General features: G+C 36.3%; 1 protein-coding gene across 1 annotated transcript in view; it reads right to left on the bottom strand.

Moving 5' to 3' along the window:
- The window catches only part of PIBF1 (progesterone immunomodulatory binding factor 1), a 212,324-nt gene that overhangs the window by 9,147 nt on the left and 184,609 nt on the right, over positions 1 to 18,568 (bottom strand). Inside the window, exon 17 of the mRNA XM_079903403.1 lies at positions 2,620 to 2,793. Within this exon, the coding sequence (XP_079759529.1) occupies positions 2,620 to 2,793 (174 nt within the window). The remainder of the gene's footprint in view (positions 1 to 2,619; positions 2,794 to 18,568) is intronic.

Below are 18,568 nucleotides of genomic sequence, written 5' to 3'. Positions count from 1 at the left end.
AACACACATCCATCGATCCATCTCTCTATCATTGAATTGAATATCAGGGAAAAATACCAACAGCAGATAATATCAGCCAAAAGATCTGGAAGTAAATTAGAAATGTTTCCATTTTAGCTATAAAACCATAAGATTATGTAATGATTAGATCTTATTTTCAAATATTTCCACCATAAATTCCTTATTGACAAGATGAGAGAAAAATGTAAGAAAAGCACTATTATGGAAAATTGAAAATACTGAAAATAATAACCGTAAAAATTAGGATGCCTTAAGAGAATCATGGATGTTAGTATAAAAGAAGTCCAGCCCTCATTTCATGTAATCTCCCTCCTAATTTTATAGATAAGACCCAGTTCAGGGCATTTAAATGACTTGCCCCAGGTGACCTAGTCGGTTCCCATTCCTAATTCTGCAGTATTAGCACACAGTCTTGATCTGACTGGTTTACAGCACGATATCTGAGTTTTCATTAGGATGTAGCTGAGATCATACCTTTTTTGAAAAATTTTCTCTTGTATACAAAAGATAGTTTATTATAGAAAAAAAAAGAAAATACAGGTAAGCATAAAGAAGGAAATAAAAACTACCCAATTAATACTTCATATTTCAAATCTTCTTCATTTTCTTTTCATTGCAGAACCTTATCTCGAGATACTGGAGAAATCTGTTACTTACGTACTGGTGACAGGATTTCAGAATATCAGAATCAGGTTACCAAGCTAAAGTCAGAAATGTAGGAGGTCAGGGTCAGAAGGAATAGTTCATTGCTTGGAACAGAGAAGGGTCAGAAAAGCAGATCAGGGAAGTGTGATAGGCTTTAAGTATGTGGCTGTATCTTGCGGTTTTCCACCAATCCTACGTTTTCCATTAGCATCTATGTATTCAGTCTGCTCTCTTCTTGTAGATTATAATATAATAATAGACACATCACACTGTCTGTCGCAATCTTAGCCGACTTTCTCAGGGAAACTTGCCTAGCCATGGCCCTTCTGAATAAATAGCCCTAGGCAACTTTCTTTGGTACCCTGTGACCCCCTGGTCACAGGTAAGGTCAGCCATTCAGTAGGCTGGCTAATCTTAACTAGTCTTGCCACAAGGGGTATCTGCCAACAAGGAGAAGCTGGGCCAATTAAACTTGCTTTTGGAAAATACAGGAAGAACTAGGTTATAAGAGAGGAGATTAGGGAAAGGATGCATAGAAATACGTCTCAAGACAAGGGGCTGTGAGCAAGTTGATGAGGAACTGGAAAACATGAGTAAGCAGACACCAGGAGAGAAACATAGGGAAGCTGAAGTACCACTAGAGGAAAAGACCTATGCACTCAGTTGTGGAAATCCATAGAGCTGCCTTGTACCCAGGCTGGTCAATCTCGATTTCCTGTGTTCTCCACCCTGTTAGCTCAGCCTGTATTGCTACGAGGATCCTTATGATAATTATCCCTTATTTCATTTAGACTGTAACTCTGTCATTTTTTTTAAAAAAGGAGGTTGAACTATGTAATCACCAAGCAAGCTCTCACATCCCAGTGATCTTGAGTAGCATGTTCTGAATGTATAATGAAATAGCTTAGATCAGAAGTTCCCATACTTGACTGATTATTATAATCATCTAGGGAGTTAAAAAAAAATTAAGATTCTGGGGACTCACTGAATCAGAATATCGTACAGAAAATCTTTCTGGTTTTGAGTCTCTATGTTCAGATGGTAGAAATGTTTCTTCTGAGAAATTAAGGTATGGAGGGGAAACCATGTTGAAGTAAAGTGAACTATTTAATGAGGTTACTCCTATTTCGATTCTGTTGCCTTTGGATTCTTATTACTTGTTAAAACATCATTTTCAATATTTCCTAATTTATTTTCTATTTTAATCCAAATTTTTCTAATTTCTTGTTCTTCGACTAATTTCCAGGCACATACATTTTTACCTAATAATGCATTTCAGTTTTTCAGTTTATGTTAATACGATTGGTTTTATACTTTATAAGAAAACTCAAAGCAAAATATATTATTTTACAAATAAGAGGGGGTGGGTGATATTTTGCATCTCTTTTATTCTTATGCAAATTTAAAATGACAAAAACAGGCAATTCTGGTTGGCATTTTCACTGCCGAGGGCCCAGGGTGCAATCCCTGGGCTGGGACTAAGATCCTGCAAGCCACAAGGCACGGCAAAACAACAACAAACAAACAAACTTCTTTATGCTTATCTGTATTTTTCTTTTTTTTCTACAGTAAACTTTCTTTTATATACAAGAGAAAAATTTTCAAACGAGGTATGACCTCAGTCAGCTACATCCTACTGAAAACTGAGAGATCGTGCTGTAAACGAGTCAAACCAAGACTGTCTTTCTGATTCATTTATAAGTCGTCCCTGGAGACTGGAGGAGGACAGTGCTAGAGTAATGCTAATTCCTAGGCAAGTCTGATATGTTAACTAGAAATATAAACCCCAACTATCAACTGTTAAGATAGGTAACATATACATTCAGAAAAAGGATAAATACAGACCTTTTAAAGTTAGTTTGAAACCACTATGAGAGGAAAGAAATTTAAGTAAAATATATTTAGTAAAAATAAGAGACACTAACATTCTAAGTTAATTTTTATTGTACTTACAAAGAGTGTTGGTTTGGGTATAAATATATTGTCTTCATGTTCTCTAGGCACATTCAAAGTCTTTGATTTCTGATTTCCTGTCACAGTTTTGGATTCCATTTTAGTAAAAAGCAAGTTGTCCTCAGAACGCTTACTATGCATATTAATGATAATCTGTTTCATTGCTGCCAATTCCTGTTGTGTATGAAAATAGAAGATGGAAGTATGATTTTAACAAGCAGACTCATAATGTTGATGTTAAAATATTTATTTTTATTCTTGAAGTAGAAAAAACATTTGAAGCAATTACTACATTATATAAATGAGGAAAGTTGTGAAAAAACAACATATTAATATTCAATAATTATGCACATGAATCTCATAGTCATTAAATGATAAATATATCATTCCAAAGGGGAAAGGGGGTAGGGATAAATTAGGAGCATGGGTTTAACAGACATATACTATTATACATAAAAGAGATAAGCAACAAGGATTTACTGAACAGAATAAAGAAATATATTCATCATCTTGGAAAATAATCTGAAAAAACATATGTATAAATGATTCACTTTGCTGTACACTTGAAACTAACATGGTATTGTCAACTATACTTCAATTAAAAAAAGTATTATTCTGTAGCCTAGTGGTTCCCCAATTTTTCTGCACATTGTAATCACCTGTGGAGCTTCTAAAACAACTGATGCCTGTGTCCCACCCCCAGAGACTGTGAGATAATTGGGCTGGGGTGTGGCCTCAGCTCTGAAATTTTTTAAAGATCCCCAGGTGATTCTAACAAATTTGGGAACCACTGGCATAGCTACTTTCCCCCATAGTTTCTCTACACATGCTTGATAAGCACATTATTTAGACACTTAACTTCTCTTCTGCCTCTTAAACTATTCTATTTCCTTTTGAAGTCTTACATGAAGATGCAAGTGAAAAAGAGTCCAAAAATTCTTTTCTTGCCTATTAATCAGCAGTTCAAACAGTAAGTTTGACATAGCTTCAGGATTTCTTTAACCATGTTATTCCCAGACTCACAGACATGGAAAACAAACTTAAGGTTACCAAAAGGGAAAGGAGGCGGGGAGGGATAAATTGGGAATTTGGGCTTAACAGATACAGACTACTATATATAAAATAGATTAACAACAAGGACCGACTGTATACCACAGGGAACTGTCTTCAGTATCTTGTAATAAACTGTAAGGGAAAAGAGTCTGAAAAAGAACACATATATATAAAAAACTGAATCACTTTGCTCTACACCTGAAACATTGAAAATCAACTAGACTTCAGTAAAAACAAAACAAAACATATTATTCCCTCTTCTTTTACAAATGAAAACCTGAGTTAGCTTTATCAGTCGTTGTTTGAACTAAGAATTCATTACACTGAACTTCTTGAAGAACCCGGATCAAAATTTCCACTCATTCCCTCTTCCAAGTCTTTTTTGTCTTTTATTTTCCCCCATAGTCAAACCTTTAGCACCAAACACTAACTAGTGGATATTTATGCTTAATTACTAAATTGATTCAATCAAACACAAGAATATGGAGAGAGGGCGGACTGAACTCTCCTTTACCTTATTATCTGTACAACAGTGGTAGGCTGTGTTGGTGGTAATTTTTTCCTATTATTTTATTGCATCTTCATGCCAAGACACAAAAGTTAGGGCGACAGAAAGATGTTCTGCTCCCTTCTACTAATCTGTTTATAGACATCAGCTCTGTGTCAGAGCAAGTTCCTACAGGCCTTTTTTTTTTTCTGGCTGTCATTAGTTCTATTTAGAACCATCTAGCTTGAGTGGGTATTTTAAAACAGAGCTGTTGAGTTTAAGCCACAGAGTCTTAATAAACCTCAGGGCCGAGAGAGGAGCTGGAAGAAATGGTGCCAGAATCCACTTTCTCATTTCTGCAGGACTGAGGCTGGCTTGGCCAATGCACATGAGGATGTGTCTACCTTCAGAAACTGCCAATCTGATACACTTTTATTTGACCCTTTTGAGGACTCATTGCTTTTGAGATCGTTACTTCATTTACATGCTTCCCTTTAGTGAAGTATATACCACTGATTTAATGTTAAACATGTCTTGTGTTATGGTAGATTTCAGCTCCTTCTTTACTTACCACACGATAAGTAGAGGGGAGAGGGGAGATGACGGTCTCTCAGCCTATCAAAAAAACACTTTTTATCTGAAAGAACCTCTTTTTACTAGCCGTAACTTTTGTGCCTTGGCATGAAGAGAAAATAAAATAATAGGCAAAAATTTCCTCTATCACAACCTACCACTCTATTACAGATAAATAAGGTCAAGGGGATCATACCTCCTGGCAGAAGGGAAGGGAGGGAGAGCAAGGCTGAGGAGGAAGAAAAGGAAGGAGTTGGTGGGGTACCAGGCAGAGGGCTTTGGCTCCTGAGTGCCCAAGAGGAGGCCACAGTTTTGTTCTCTGGCTTCACCTGCTGCTCGTATAGGAACAGTTACAGGAAGCAGATCACCCCTGATGCTGGTCAGGAGACAGAAGGGAAATTCACAGGTTTGCTTTATTTAGACTAGGATCACCCCAACTTAGCATGCTGTCACAGTACCACTTTTGTTCATCTGATAGTATTATACAATGTTAGTTTAGCATGGGTTTTTGAAATCTAAGTAAAGAACACTGAAAAAGCAACAGAATTCTGTAAAATTCCTATTAGGATAATACACAGCTACAATGGACACCAAAATAACATGCAGAACAATTCTGTTCAGTTTTATTATGTTTGGTCATATAGATGATCTCTTTTATATCAATTGTAAATTTGAACAACGAAAATTCCACTTTAACGTCAAATAGTATCCACGATACCACCACAGACTGAGCACACAGAAAGCCAAGCATAGGTAGTGGAGATATTTTAGTATGAGGTTAGAAGTCAAAGACACATCTATTCCTGACTCTGTTATTAACTGTGTAAACTTAATCAATCTACTCTGATTGAACGAGCTTCAGTTTCCTAATTGATAAAATGTATGTCTGTGTTACCTTTTTGGATTTTTGCCAGTCTGATAAGTGTTTGGGTATGTCTATTTTGCATTTCTCCTGCTGTAAGGGTGGGCAGCTTTTCAGTTGTTTAAGGGTATTTCCTTTTTTGTTGATATCCTTGGCTCAGTTTTCTACTGGGTGACCGGTCATTTTCTTTTACATTTCAAGGCTCTCTTTACATGTTAGAAACATTAGCTCTTATCTGTAATATGAACGGCAGTTTTTCTTCCCTTTTAATCTTTTTCTTGACTTTGTTTATGCTTTTTATTTTCTTTTGTTTTTTTCCTGTGCAGAACTTTCTGGTTGTGATGTAGCTGAACATGGCAATCCTTAATTTTATGGTCTTCCCATGTTTCCTTCTTCCATTTTCCTCAAGTTACTTTATGGTTTCTTTTTCTTTTCTCTTTCAAACATTTAGATTTTTGATCTGTTTGAAGTTTATCCTGGCTTATGGTGAAAGGTGTGGATTCAGCATTTTTCCCCCCTTGGCTATTCTGTAATAACAACATCATGTACTAAAGAGACAATTTTTTCCTCTGATTTGAGATGTTATCTTTATCATATACTGAATTTCCATAAGTGTATGATTTATTTCTGGACTTTTAAATTCTATTCCAATTGTCTATTCATGCACCCATGTCACACCGTTTTAACGTTTAATGATTGAGGGTTTTTTTGGGCTATGTTCTTAGGGATATGGGTGGGTTTATGTTGAATTAAAAAAACAACTTAGAACTGGCTTTTATGATACTGAATCTTCCTTACCATGAAAATATTTTAATATTTCTTTTACCTACATTTTTGGCATAAATTGTCCTTCCCTAGTTGATGTTACTATTACAATGAAATGTTTGTGATTCACAAAATCCCAATTTGCATATTGACAAAGCAAACAAAAATAAACCAACATAACATACAAGAACCAGAAAAACTTGTCACTACAAAATGGGATCCTTTGTTAGGATTAAGTCATCTTGAAATCTGGCTTGGTCCTTGCCACGTTCTCTTGTCTGCCTCCTGATTGCTGGCTCCACCTCCTATTAAGAGTCTGCTCTTATTGTTTGGACTTGACTTTCACATGTCATTTCTCTAGCTTTTGGTTCTGCTTTTCTCTGTTCTCTAACTGTCCTTCTGTGATTGGTCAGCAGGGTTATTTGTACTACTGTTTAATGATTTATAAATACTGTTCACTGCAGAGCAGAGAGTGTGATTAGGTCCACAGAAAAGGAACCTGTGATGTTCAAAGGAAAATGTTTCAGGTATCAAGTTCAACTGGATTCTTTTTCTTACATTGCATCTATCACTCAAAATCATGCCATTTACTTAGATTCCTACTTGGGCCCTGACTTTCTCATAGAGACTTTTCCCCCCCTTCTTCTTAAGAGTTCTTGCCTTTTTTTCCCTCATTGATGGAACTAGTATATGTCTTTTCCCATATTACCTAAGATTATCTAGCTTAATCATACTGTTTGCTGGGATCAATTTTGTACTGACTTCTTTTAAGACAGCTGCACAGTTGTTATTCTGAAATTTCTTTTTATTGCACATCTTGGCATGTTCCATTATTTCTTGCATTGCTCTCTTTCTGTCGTTTGATGGCAAACAATCTAGTAATTTCATGAGAGAGGGTACTGTGGTAAAGTACTGTGCTTCCCTTCAGAACTTTGACGGTGTTACATCTCTATCTTCTAAAGTCAAATTTCCAGGAACTATGAGGCCAAGCTGATCTTTATTTCTTTGCAGGTATTTTATTTCTCTCTGGAATTGTTGATATTGTTTAGCTTTTCCCTGTTAATTTCTGTCTTCTTACCTTTTTCTAAGCTTTAGGAGAGTTCAGTGGCTTTTCCTGACATCCTTCTACTGGTATTTTTACTTACTTATAATAACTTCATGATTTTGATTTTAGCAATTTTTGAAAACACCAGAAACTTTTTCTGTATAATGCTTATTTTCTGTAAATACTACTTCCTCAAATCTTTCTGAAGAAACTAATTACAATACTTTGTAAGTTCTTTTCTGTTACAGAAATTTTTGTTTTCTCTGGAGAAGGGAGTCAGTTTCTCTGTTTATTGTGATTTTTCCCTTTTGTGCTATTAATTTTCTTCCAGTTTCTGACGGTCTTTGGTTGTGTGTTCCAATTTATGAATGAAGGAACAGATTAAATGTTTTCTTTCTGCTGCTATGGGCCATTCATCTGAATGAGAGAGTTGAGTACAATCTCTGGATATGTGGATAAGAAAATCTGTCAAGCAGGCTCCACTCTAGGGTCCTCAGGTGGAAAGTAGGCTCTCTTGTCCAAAATGACAAAATGTGGAGTGTCCTAATATGTGGCCCCTTCGTTTTGGCAGTCTTAGTCTATTCCTGGCAAATGTTCCATTAATTTAGAAAGCCATTTGTCAAAATATCTTTTTAAATTCCTGCTTTTTAAAATTATAGAAGCATTACTTGTTCATTATAAAATTCAAATACAGCGAAAGTGCCATGCCTCAAATTCTTTCCTTTTACCACTTGTATGAGACCTTTAAACACTCTTCTATAACAGTTTGATTTATAATAATATTCATTAATTCTGATATGCTTTTATAGTGATTTTCAAAAACCTAACAGTATATATCTTATAATTCTAGTATATCAAATACATAAGACAATTACAGTAACTTCAAGAATGAAGGAAACTTTCATTAAAACGAACAAATGTAGAACCGCATCTGATTACACAATTGAAACTTAAAACAAAACAATAAAAAGCACATTGCAGTACAGTACTCTTCAAAATGGAAGAGTTAAGGACATTCTTATGAAAATTCCAGATGATGATGATGATGAAGATGATGACTGTTACTATACAATCTCTATAAAAGAGATAAATTGCTCTCTTGAATCCGAAAGCACATATCTTGGCCATTTAATATAAACTATTTGCATAGAGGGTGGCATATTAAAACAGCTCAACTGCAGAGCAGCTGCTTAAGAGTATTGCATAGTTGATGCCAATAAATTGCTGAAAGTTGTAAACTCTGCAAAGATGTTGGCAAGGGGACACATAGATGGCATTTCTTGATGAAAATAGCTCTGACAAGTATAATGCAAACTATGTGCTCCACTGGAGGTTAAATGTAAGTGCTTTTCTAGAGGAGTAACAATGTATCTGGCAGTCAAGTCAGAATTCTGTGCATCTTTCCTACCTGAGCTAATGCAAGGTAGAAACCAACCTTGTTTTAAACCAAGTACATTCATATTTTGGAGGTTTAAACTTCATCTAAAAGAGTATTTAAACAACATTTTATTATGGAAATTTTCAAAGATCCAAAGAGAAGAGAGCATGGCATAGTGAGCCCCCAGTGTCTATTGCCCAACTTTAATCATTATCAACATTTTGTCAGTATCATTTTTTTCAAACAGCTTTATTGAGATACAATTCACATACCATATTGTTATCCATTTAAAGTATACAATTTTAAAACTTTTTTTTATCACCTCAGAAAGAAACAACAAGTCCTCTAGGAATCACTCCTCTCCTCTATCCCATCTGGTCCTCAACTTCCCAACCTTAAGCAACCACTAATCGACTTTCTGTTTCTGTTGATTTCTCTGTTCTAGACATTTCAAATAAATGGAATCATATAATATGTGGTCTTTTGTGACCAGCTTCTTTTACCTAGCATAGTGTTTTCAAGGTTCATCGATGTTGTAAATCTATCAGTACTTCATTTCTTTTTATGACTAAGTAATATTCCATTGTATGGCTATACCACATTTTGTTTACCCATTCATCAGCTGGTGAACATTTGGGTTGTTGTGAATAACGCTGCTAACATCTAACATTCATGTACAAGTTTTTGTGTAGACATGTTTTCATTTCTCTTGAGTATAAACCTAGTTGTGGAATTGCTAGGCCATATGGTAACTCTATGCTTAATCATCTGAGGAACTGCCATAATGTTCTGTCAACACTGTTTTATCTACTTCCTTTCTAGTTATTTTGAAATATTTTAGAGCAGATTTCAGACCTCAGATCATTTCACTTGTAAATACTTCAGTAGAGATTTTTAACAGATAAAGATTAAAAAAACCCAATCCCACAATATCATTATCATATCTAACACTATAGTTTAAAAGAAAATGTAAATTTATTTCAAAGTCATCTATCAATATTCTAAGTGCTCAATGAGAATTTTAAATTATTAATATTATCAAAACAAATTTTTAACATAGTTCAATGTATGATTTTTGAAGAAGTAAAAATACACCTTGAATGTCAATGGCACTATATTCTAAACAATACACAAAACAGATTTTGTATGGCAAATTAACATTCATGTAGTATTTACTATGTGTCAGGCTTTGCACTAAGTATTTTACATAAAAATTTAATCCTCTCCCAAATACCAAAAGGTAGATATGACTTCAATTTTCAAGATAAGGAAACTGAGGTTTAGAAGATTTTAAGAAATATAGCCAAGGACTTCCCTGGAGGCGCAGTGGTTAAGAATCCGCCTGCCAATGCAGGGGACATGGGTTTGAGCCCTGGTCCAGGAAGATCCCACATGTCGTGGAGCAACTAAGTCCATGTGCCACAACTACTGAGCCCACGTGCCACAACTACTGAAGCCTGCATACCTAGAGCCTGTGCTCTGCAACAAGAGAAGCCACCGCAATGAGAAGCCCATGCACCGCAATGAAGAGCAGCCCTGGCTCGCCGCAACTAGAGAAAGCCCGCGTGCAGCAATGAAGATGCAATGCGGCCAAAAATTTTAAAAAAAAAGCCAGATTCATTAGCTATTAAGAAATGAAATCAGGATTCAAATGGGTTCAAAGCTGTCATTATTTAGACGTTATGTACACAGTAATGCGGATGCCTTCTGTCAAGGTCTTTGATAGCCGCAATTTCAGGTTTGGAAGGGACCTTCAAGTTATTTAACCTCTATACAAAACAAAGCAGAACAACAACAATAACACCTGAACAAAGCAAACAAAACATGTCTCCTTATAATATCTACCCTTAGGTTTTAATTTCAGCCTTTGTAGAGATGTATCGCAAGTCTATTTCTGCCTACTTTGAATTTCTTGTATCTCTCTAAGTCTTTTCTTCTCTAAACACCCCCAATCCATTAATCTCTCTTATGACTGAAAAGAATTCTTTTATCATCTTGATTATTTTCCTCTGATTATCTCCTAGTATTCAAAGTTTTGGGCCTAGGACAGAATAAAGAAAGGAGTCTTGACCAGAGCAGAGGGAAGTTAGGCTTATCTACTCCTTATTCTAATGCATTTCAGATGACAAACATTTTTGGAGTCATACCCTATCTACCACTGAAAGCTTAGTGAGAGCTCAAGTGTTTGGTGAATGAGACACAACTGTGCTGTCATAGCCTAGGGGATGTAACTAATCACCTACAACATTCTTTCCTAAATTTGGATATAATCTTAAGGTCATCTTCAACAGCGGAAGGTAGAGGAAGCTAGCAGTAACACACTGAAGTAGGCCCCTCTGAACTGAAATCTGCTGCGACTGTTGACTTGAAACACAAGTGTGGGCACCTTGATTCTGTTCTGATTGGTTTGCGCAGACCCTTTCACTCATCTGATTACTGAATAGTACCTTGGACTTCTAACTGCTTTGCCTTCTGGTATTCACGTCCTCTTGGTGCCTGGCTTTCCGTTCTATACCAGTATTCATCTAGTTGCTGTCTGGCCTTTACTACTTCAGTATAATCGGATAGTTTTTGACGCATGTTCTTGTTGATTTCCATCATCAATTTCAGACTCCAGACTCTATCCTCCATTTTGAGCCCTGGTGTCCAGAGCGTGACTCACTCCAGTGCCTGTACCTTCTCCGTGTTGTATTCCCTGCCTTCCCTCAGTGTCAGCTCCTTCATATGGGATATAGATTTGTTAAGTTTAAATTAAAATACTGCCAAATAAGACCATAATCATTTCATTTCATTGTTAATAATCTCTCCTGGCCAACATATTTCCAGAGACTTACTTTAATAGCTCTGCAGTTTGTTTTGCGTGTTTCCTTATACCCTAGAATTGTTTGGTTTGTTATAAACTGCTGCTATTCTAGAAGTCATAAAAACACAGGGTTAGAAATGATAGCAAGAGGTCATTTACTTGTTCCTTACTGATAAAAAAGGGTCAGAGAAGTGTACTTACTATTTAAAAGAAAACATACCAAACTTCTAAAATGTAGTGGGAAAAATACACATTTCATTCTTTAAAAAAAAAGCAAAAACAAAAACTAGAAAATGACAGGTCCATATGATACATAATAGATGTGAAAGTGTGATGTGAAAAAAGTTAAAAGAGCATATATACACAGATAAAGTATTTTTATGATGAGATAGAATGTTTCACACAAGACAGAATTTTATTTGCAGGACACAACAGAGATATTTGTAATTTTAAAGCTGATGATGAAAAGATGAAAAATGAAGCCAAAATACTTATAAAATCAAAATAATCTGACCTAGTTCTACTAAGTTTTGTATAAGTCCACATAAACATAGAGGTCCACAGAGTACAATCTAAAAAAATTTGTATCTTTTATGCAATTCAAAATTGAGGAGAGGGAACATTCAGTTGCTGCGTCTGTCAAATGGGTATAAGACCATCACAGAGCTCTTGGGACACTTTAGTATAACATAATTGGGCTGAAAAATTTTAAAACATTTTGGTAGGAAGAAGTTATAAAAACTCAAGATATTATTACTACTTTTATACAGTAGGTTTAGTTTTGCCATACTTAAAGTATATTTAAATTCAACATTCACAAATGAGTATTTTTTGCAATAGTTTACTCCCTGAATTTCCTCAGATCTAAATTCACATACCTTTATATGGAAAAAATAAACATTCTAAAACTTTATAGGGAAAATATGACTTATACTGTATGTGTTTTAGGTTTCCACTATAATAACTGTCTTTAAAATATACATTTACATCTAGGAAATCAAAAACAAACTTGAACTTGAAGAGCACCACTACGATGAGAAATGTATGAATCTGAGAAATAATTACATCTTCATTTAAAGAAAAATTAACTTACCCACACACTTTTTGTTTTTTTTAGTCATACTGACTGTTCTGACTGTAAAATTTAAGTACATATGTGTATACGAAAATCGTGTAAAAAGGTATTCTTAAGAAAATTTCAAAACAGTTAAGTATGAACCAAAAAGAATGACACACATATAGAAATATGTAATTTGTTTGAACCCTTTATGAAGTGGATTGCCTAAGGGGCACTTGTGATGCTGAAATGTCCCTGAAACTTTCCGAGAAATCACAAAGAACACAGGAGTTAGAGTCCTGGAACATAAACATACCATAAAAGAATGATAATTATACTGTGACTTCACTTTTCAGAAACCTGGCTAACTGCAGGGTTTGTTTTCTTTTTGTTAAGTGACATTCACTGCAATAAAAGGCAAGTTATCTGGAACCATGGGAGTTAGTCCAACCAGGTAAGTGTGAGGCCTTGCACACGCTAGGCACTTAGTAAGAAGTGGTTGGTTAAATGCTGGTTAAATACTAACTGAAATGCTTGTGGACCTTGAGAGAGATTATTGGCAGAAGTAGTGAGTGAAAGGGTAGAAGAATCTCAGGTTTGAGAAACAGATTTCTTATATTCCACAAATATTTACTTTTGAGGAGAGAGAATGTGAATATATTAAAGGCTGGTTTCTAATTTGACAGCTTCTAGTGCAATTATTATTGAAGGTTGGAAAAGATCATAGTTAGTTTAACAAACATTCAATTGAATACTTACCAAATACTGTGTGAAAGGCTAATACACAAAGGAAAACTAGGCACTCTATTGGCAAGACAGATGAGTAATTGTGATATATAGTGATAGGAATATTAATACAAGTATTTTTCAAGTTATGGGAAAGAAGTAAAAAAAAAAGATAAGTTTTTCTTTATTGAGTTATGAAGGGCTTCAAAGAATAGATAACATTTGAACTGACTCTTGAAAAGGAAGGAAAAGAGGGAAGGGTCCTACATTCACTGAGTTACTGTCACATGCCAGGAATGTACTATATTGTTTAATTCTCATATAACCCTGTAAAGTAGATATTACCTTTATTTATACATGAGAAAATTGAGTTTAGAGGGGTTAAATTATTGTCTCAAGAATCCATAGCTATTAAACTGTGGGCTTTAAGTGATTATGACATGTTGGCGTAGGTTCATCATTTGTACCAAATGTCCACACTCTGGGGAGGCTGTGCATCGGGGGCGGTGGCAGGGGGTATATGGGAAATCTCTGTACCTTCCTCTCAATCTTGCTGTGAACTTTAAACTGCTCTAAAAAATTGTCTTCCAAAAAAAAAAAAAAAAGAATCCATAGCTATTAAGTAGCAGAGCCATCTTGCCTGTCTGACTGCTGGCATTTCCCACAGTATTTCAAAATATAGGTGATGTAAGGAATATAAGAGTAATTCCAGCCTTAGAATTTAAGAAGAGAGCTGAACAAGTAGATATGTAATTCTGGGTTAATCCAGCTGTCCACCTTCTCCATGGTTACACCTAGCATGCTGAGTGTCAGCTGCTAGAGAAAAATTACACAGAATGGCACTACTACAAATATATGACATTTCATCTTGGCAATTATTTGTTTCTGTAATGTACATCACTCATTTATTACATAGCTATTTCAAACTTCTATTTTCCTCAAAACTCTGATCTTATCATGTGTCTTGCCCATTAGAAAACAACCATTAGATGGGAACTCCCTAAATTCTTACCACCAAACCTACTAACTTATTACTTTTAACGTAATTTTGATTTCTCCCCTGCAAAATGTGCCCCACCTGTCTAAAGTTAAATCCCATCACTTCGCCCTGGATCTGCTCCTTTCCCAACACTTTTGCTCAATTGATCATCCTCTCTCTTTTGTACTTTCAATGTCTCTCTCTGTTTGGTTCCTTCCTATCCCCATTTAAGCTGGATACTCTCCAACTCTGGGAGGTAAAGGCCCTTGATCTCATGCTCCCTCCCTGATCACCTTATATTCTCTTATTCAAAGGGTTGCCTAGTTTTCCTTTTACTATTTTTCAACTTCTACTTATTTATCAGTTCACTGCAATCTGCCTTTAGTGCCACTGAAACTGCTTTTTTTAAACATCTTGTTAAATCCAAATACCATTTTCTTTTTCATCTTTGTTCGACTTGGCCCCTTGGCAGCCTAAGCCACTGCTGACAACTTCCTCCCTTCTGAATGCTTCTGGCTTCCCGTGGGTCTACTCTTTTCCTGAGGCACCTGCCATTTCTCTGGTCACTCCTCACTCTTCTTTGAGTAAGCATTTTTTGCTCTGCCCAGCCCTTAAATATTAGTGCTCATCAAGAATCTGTCCTAGGCCTTTTTCTGTTCTCACGCTATATACCCTTACTAGTTCATTTAATCTACTTCCATGTAAAGCACCATCTTTATGCTGTTGACTCTCAAATCTCTACCTCCAGATAACTTCTCTTTCTTGGGCTCCAGAAACTACATTTTTAACTCTCTACTGAATATATCCACTTAGATATTTTCTTGAGTTCTTCTTTTCCAAACCTATTCCTCCTATGTTCTTTGTAGCACCACCATAAACCCAGGATACAAGCCAAAACCCTGGGCATCAATTCTCATTCCTCCTCTCTTCATCATTCTCTAAATTCAGTCAGTCACGAAGCCCAGTGATTCTGCTTTCTAAATAGTTTTCAAATTGGTCCCTGCTTGTTGGACACCATCATCACCAGTTTAGTTCACGATACCACCTATTGCTCAATGAAATACTGAAATAGCTTCCTAAGTGGGGCTCTTACCACTCCCCCTAATACAGCTGCAAAAGAAATCAGAAAAAGGCTTTTATATCAGTTTCTTAAAATTATGCTCAGTATTCTATTAGATACATGGCTGATTAAAGATACTTCTCCTACTTTTGGAAGCTTAGATTCTAAGGACACATGATGAAATATATACAAATAAAAGCAGAATTAAAATTTCCAAAGGTGTTCAGCAAATCTTGTTTCATTAAGGCAAATATGAGTGGATAAACATGAATGAAAAATGAAGGCCATTAAAGAAGACTCGAGAGGTATGCTCAACGAGAGAGAAGCCATTCTAAGGAATCACATTTCGTATACTCAAAACTGAATGTTTAATTTGAAGCCCTGACAATGTTAACTAAGAGTGAGATCCTATCAATCTTTTCCTTTACCTTTTGTAAAACCTAATTATTTAAGATTTATATTTTATATTTTTATACCTAAAAGCTCTTAGCATAAATGAAGACATTTAAGGGTAAAAAAGATTACATTCCACTTGAAAGACAAAGAAAAAGTTATTCTGAAGCATCAAAAGTGAAAGAAAAGAAAAAAAAGATTACAACACCTGGATAAGATATTCAGCTCTGACTTCTCTGGCAACTAAGACGAAAAGGAAGCACATTAAATTACATAGTTTTCATTTTCTGTAAAAAAGACAGAAGGATATAACTTCATCTACAGAGGCACAAATTTTCCTGGAACTCACACAAGCAGTAATTCATCCTGAGATTTTTGTCTAAATGGGACTAAGGAGAAAGATCATAAGCTTTTGTTTCAGAAAAAAAAAGAAAAAAGTTTCGACAGTAAGTACGGTTGAGTTGCTTAACTCTTATCAGCATCAGTTTCGTCTGTAAAAGTAGGGACAATGATATTTATCTCAGGGTACTGTAGCAAAGACTAAATTATGTAATATAAATGGAAGTACTTAGTAGATTGCCTTACATAGTTTCATGAAACAAAGAGAAATGACACCAGATTTTATTCCGATCTTCTATAAAGGCAGAGGTCATGACATTCAATTGTGCCTTAATGGAAGGAATTTTGTTAGGAGAGATATTTTGCCCCTTTCCCCTGCTCTCTGCTTTCCGAAGGTTTCACTGAATACAGGGACAGAACCTGGAGAATTCAGAATAGACGGACGTGGACAGATATGAGATCGCAATTCAATTTATGATCACATCTTTCAGTTAGTATTTTTTGTGCAGATCCTTTAACCTAATACATTTACTCATCTCAGCTGAGCTTTGTAGTCTGAAAAGGCAAACTAAAAAAGGCTATTTTTCTCCATACTCACCCTCTCTTCACTTTTTTTTATTATTAGGTTAATACATTTTCTCTAAAGAAGAGAATAAAAATCACCTAATACACTTTCCAAATACACACCACCATTTTTTTTTTTTTTTTTTTTTGCGGTAAGCGGGCCTCTCACCGTCGTGGCCTCTCCCGTTGCAGAGCACAGGCTCCGGACGCGCAGGCTCAGCGGCCATGGCTCACGGGCCCAGCCGCCCCGCGGCATGCGGGATCCTCCCGGACGGGGGCACGAACCGGTGCTCCCTACATTGGCAGGCGGACTCTCAACCACTGCGCCACCAGGGAAGCCCCACACAACCATTTTTGAATGTATAAATGCTAGAAGTTTATAGAATAAGAGGCCACTATGGATTTTATCATTCCTGGAAACCCTTAAGACCACAATTGAACTCCCAACGTGAGAGAATTTTTAAGCTAACAGTTTTGAGCTAACACGAATAGAAAATAAATCTTCTGTGGCCATGCCTCAACTATCCTAGCATTGTCAACCTAGAACTATCCCACTCATTTTCTTTTTTCATGTAACACATATTGGATAACTATGTAAATGAGGTGGGGATCTCATTTCATATTACCATAAACAGTCTTACCAGAACTAAGTGACACCACTTAAAAAGTTAGAGCAAGAGCTGCCCAGTGCAAAAAGAAAATGAAACACTTTAAATGTTCATTTGGTCTCTTTATGAGTCACTAATTTAAACTGAGAAAATTTAGCTGATTGAAGCAATGATTCATACTAGATCATTTTCACAGGGTCCTGACTAGGGTGAGGCAAGGTCTCAGGTGCCAGCGCTGCACTGTGCATGCCTCTGAGAGGGGGCACCTCCTCTATTCTGTGCCTTCAGTGCCTGGCTGCCCTCACCTTAGTCTCAGCCCTGATTTTAACTTGCAAAAAATTTTATTTATCCAAGTTATTCTTATTCAACTGTTATCTATTGGCTATTCTGGGCACTTCACCCAATTCCCCTGACACCATTTCTAGATGATATGCATCTTTGAGCTGCTTCCAGGAATATTCGCTAGTTCATCTCTCTCAATAATTTCCTTCCAATAATTTCTTCCCAAATACCTGATATATCTTTCCCAGACTAGGAAACAATGTCTTCAGGATACTCATAAACCAATGATCTGTTTTGAGCATTTTTTCTCTGTTAGGACAGCAAAACGGTAAAAACATGGCTAAGACAAGGCAGTGATAGTACAGTGGAAAAAATTCATGGATTAAAAAACTAGGCTTAACGGTACCAACTGCTGGCAAGGATGCAGAGCAACTGGAACTCTCATTCACTGCTGGTGGGAATGCAAAAGATACAGTCACTTTGGAAAATAGTCTGGCAGTTTCTTACAACATGAAACACTTTCCATATGACCCAGCAGTCCTGCTCCTCGTATTTACCAAGAGAAATGGAAACTTATATTTACACAAAAATACGTACACAATTGTGTACAGCAGCTTTATTTATAGGCACTCCCAAATGAAAACAGCTCAAATGTCCATCAGCTGGTGAATGGATTAACAAACTGTGGTATATCCATACAATGGAATACTACTCAGCAATAAAAATTAGGACAAATTACTAATATTTACAACAACATAGATTGATCTGTTTTATGGTAAGTGAAAAAACCGAGACTAAAAAGACTAATAGGGCTTCCCTGGTGGCGCAGTGGTTGAGAGTCCACCTGCCGATGCAGGGGACACGGGTTCGTGCTCCGGTCTGGGAAGATCCCACATGCCGCTGAGCGGCTGGGCCCGTGGGCTATGGCCGCTGGGCCTGAGCGTCTGGAGCCTGTGCTCCACGGTGGGAGAGGCC

This window comes from Stenella coeruleoalba (assembly GCF_951394435.1).
Source record: "Stenella coeruleoalba genome assembly, chromosome: 18".
NCBI classification, from domain to species: domain Eukaryota; kingdom Metazoa; phylum Chordata; class Mammalia; order Artiodactyla; family Delphinidae; genus Stenella; species Stenella coeruleoalba.
This window is presented reverse-complemented; position numbering and strand designations above follow the sequence as displayed.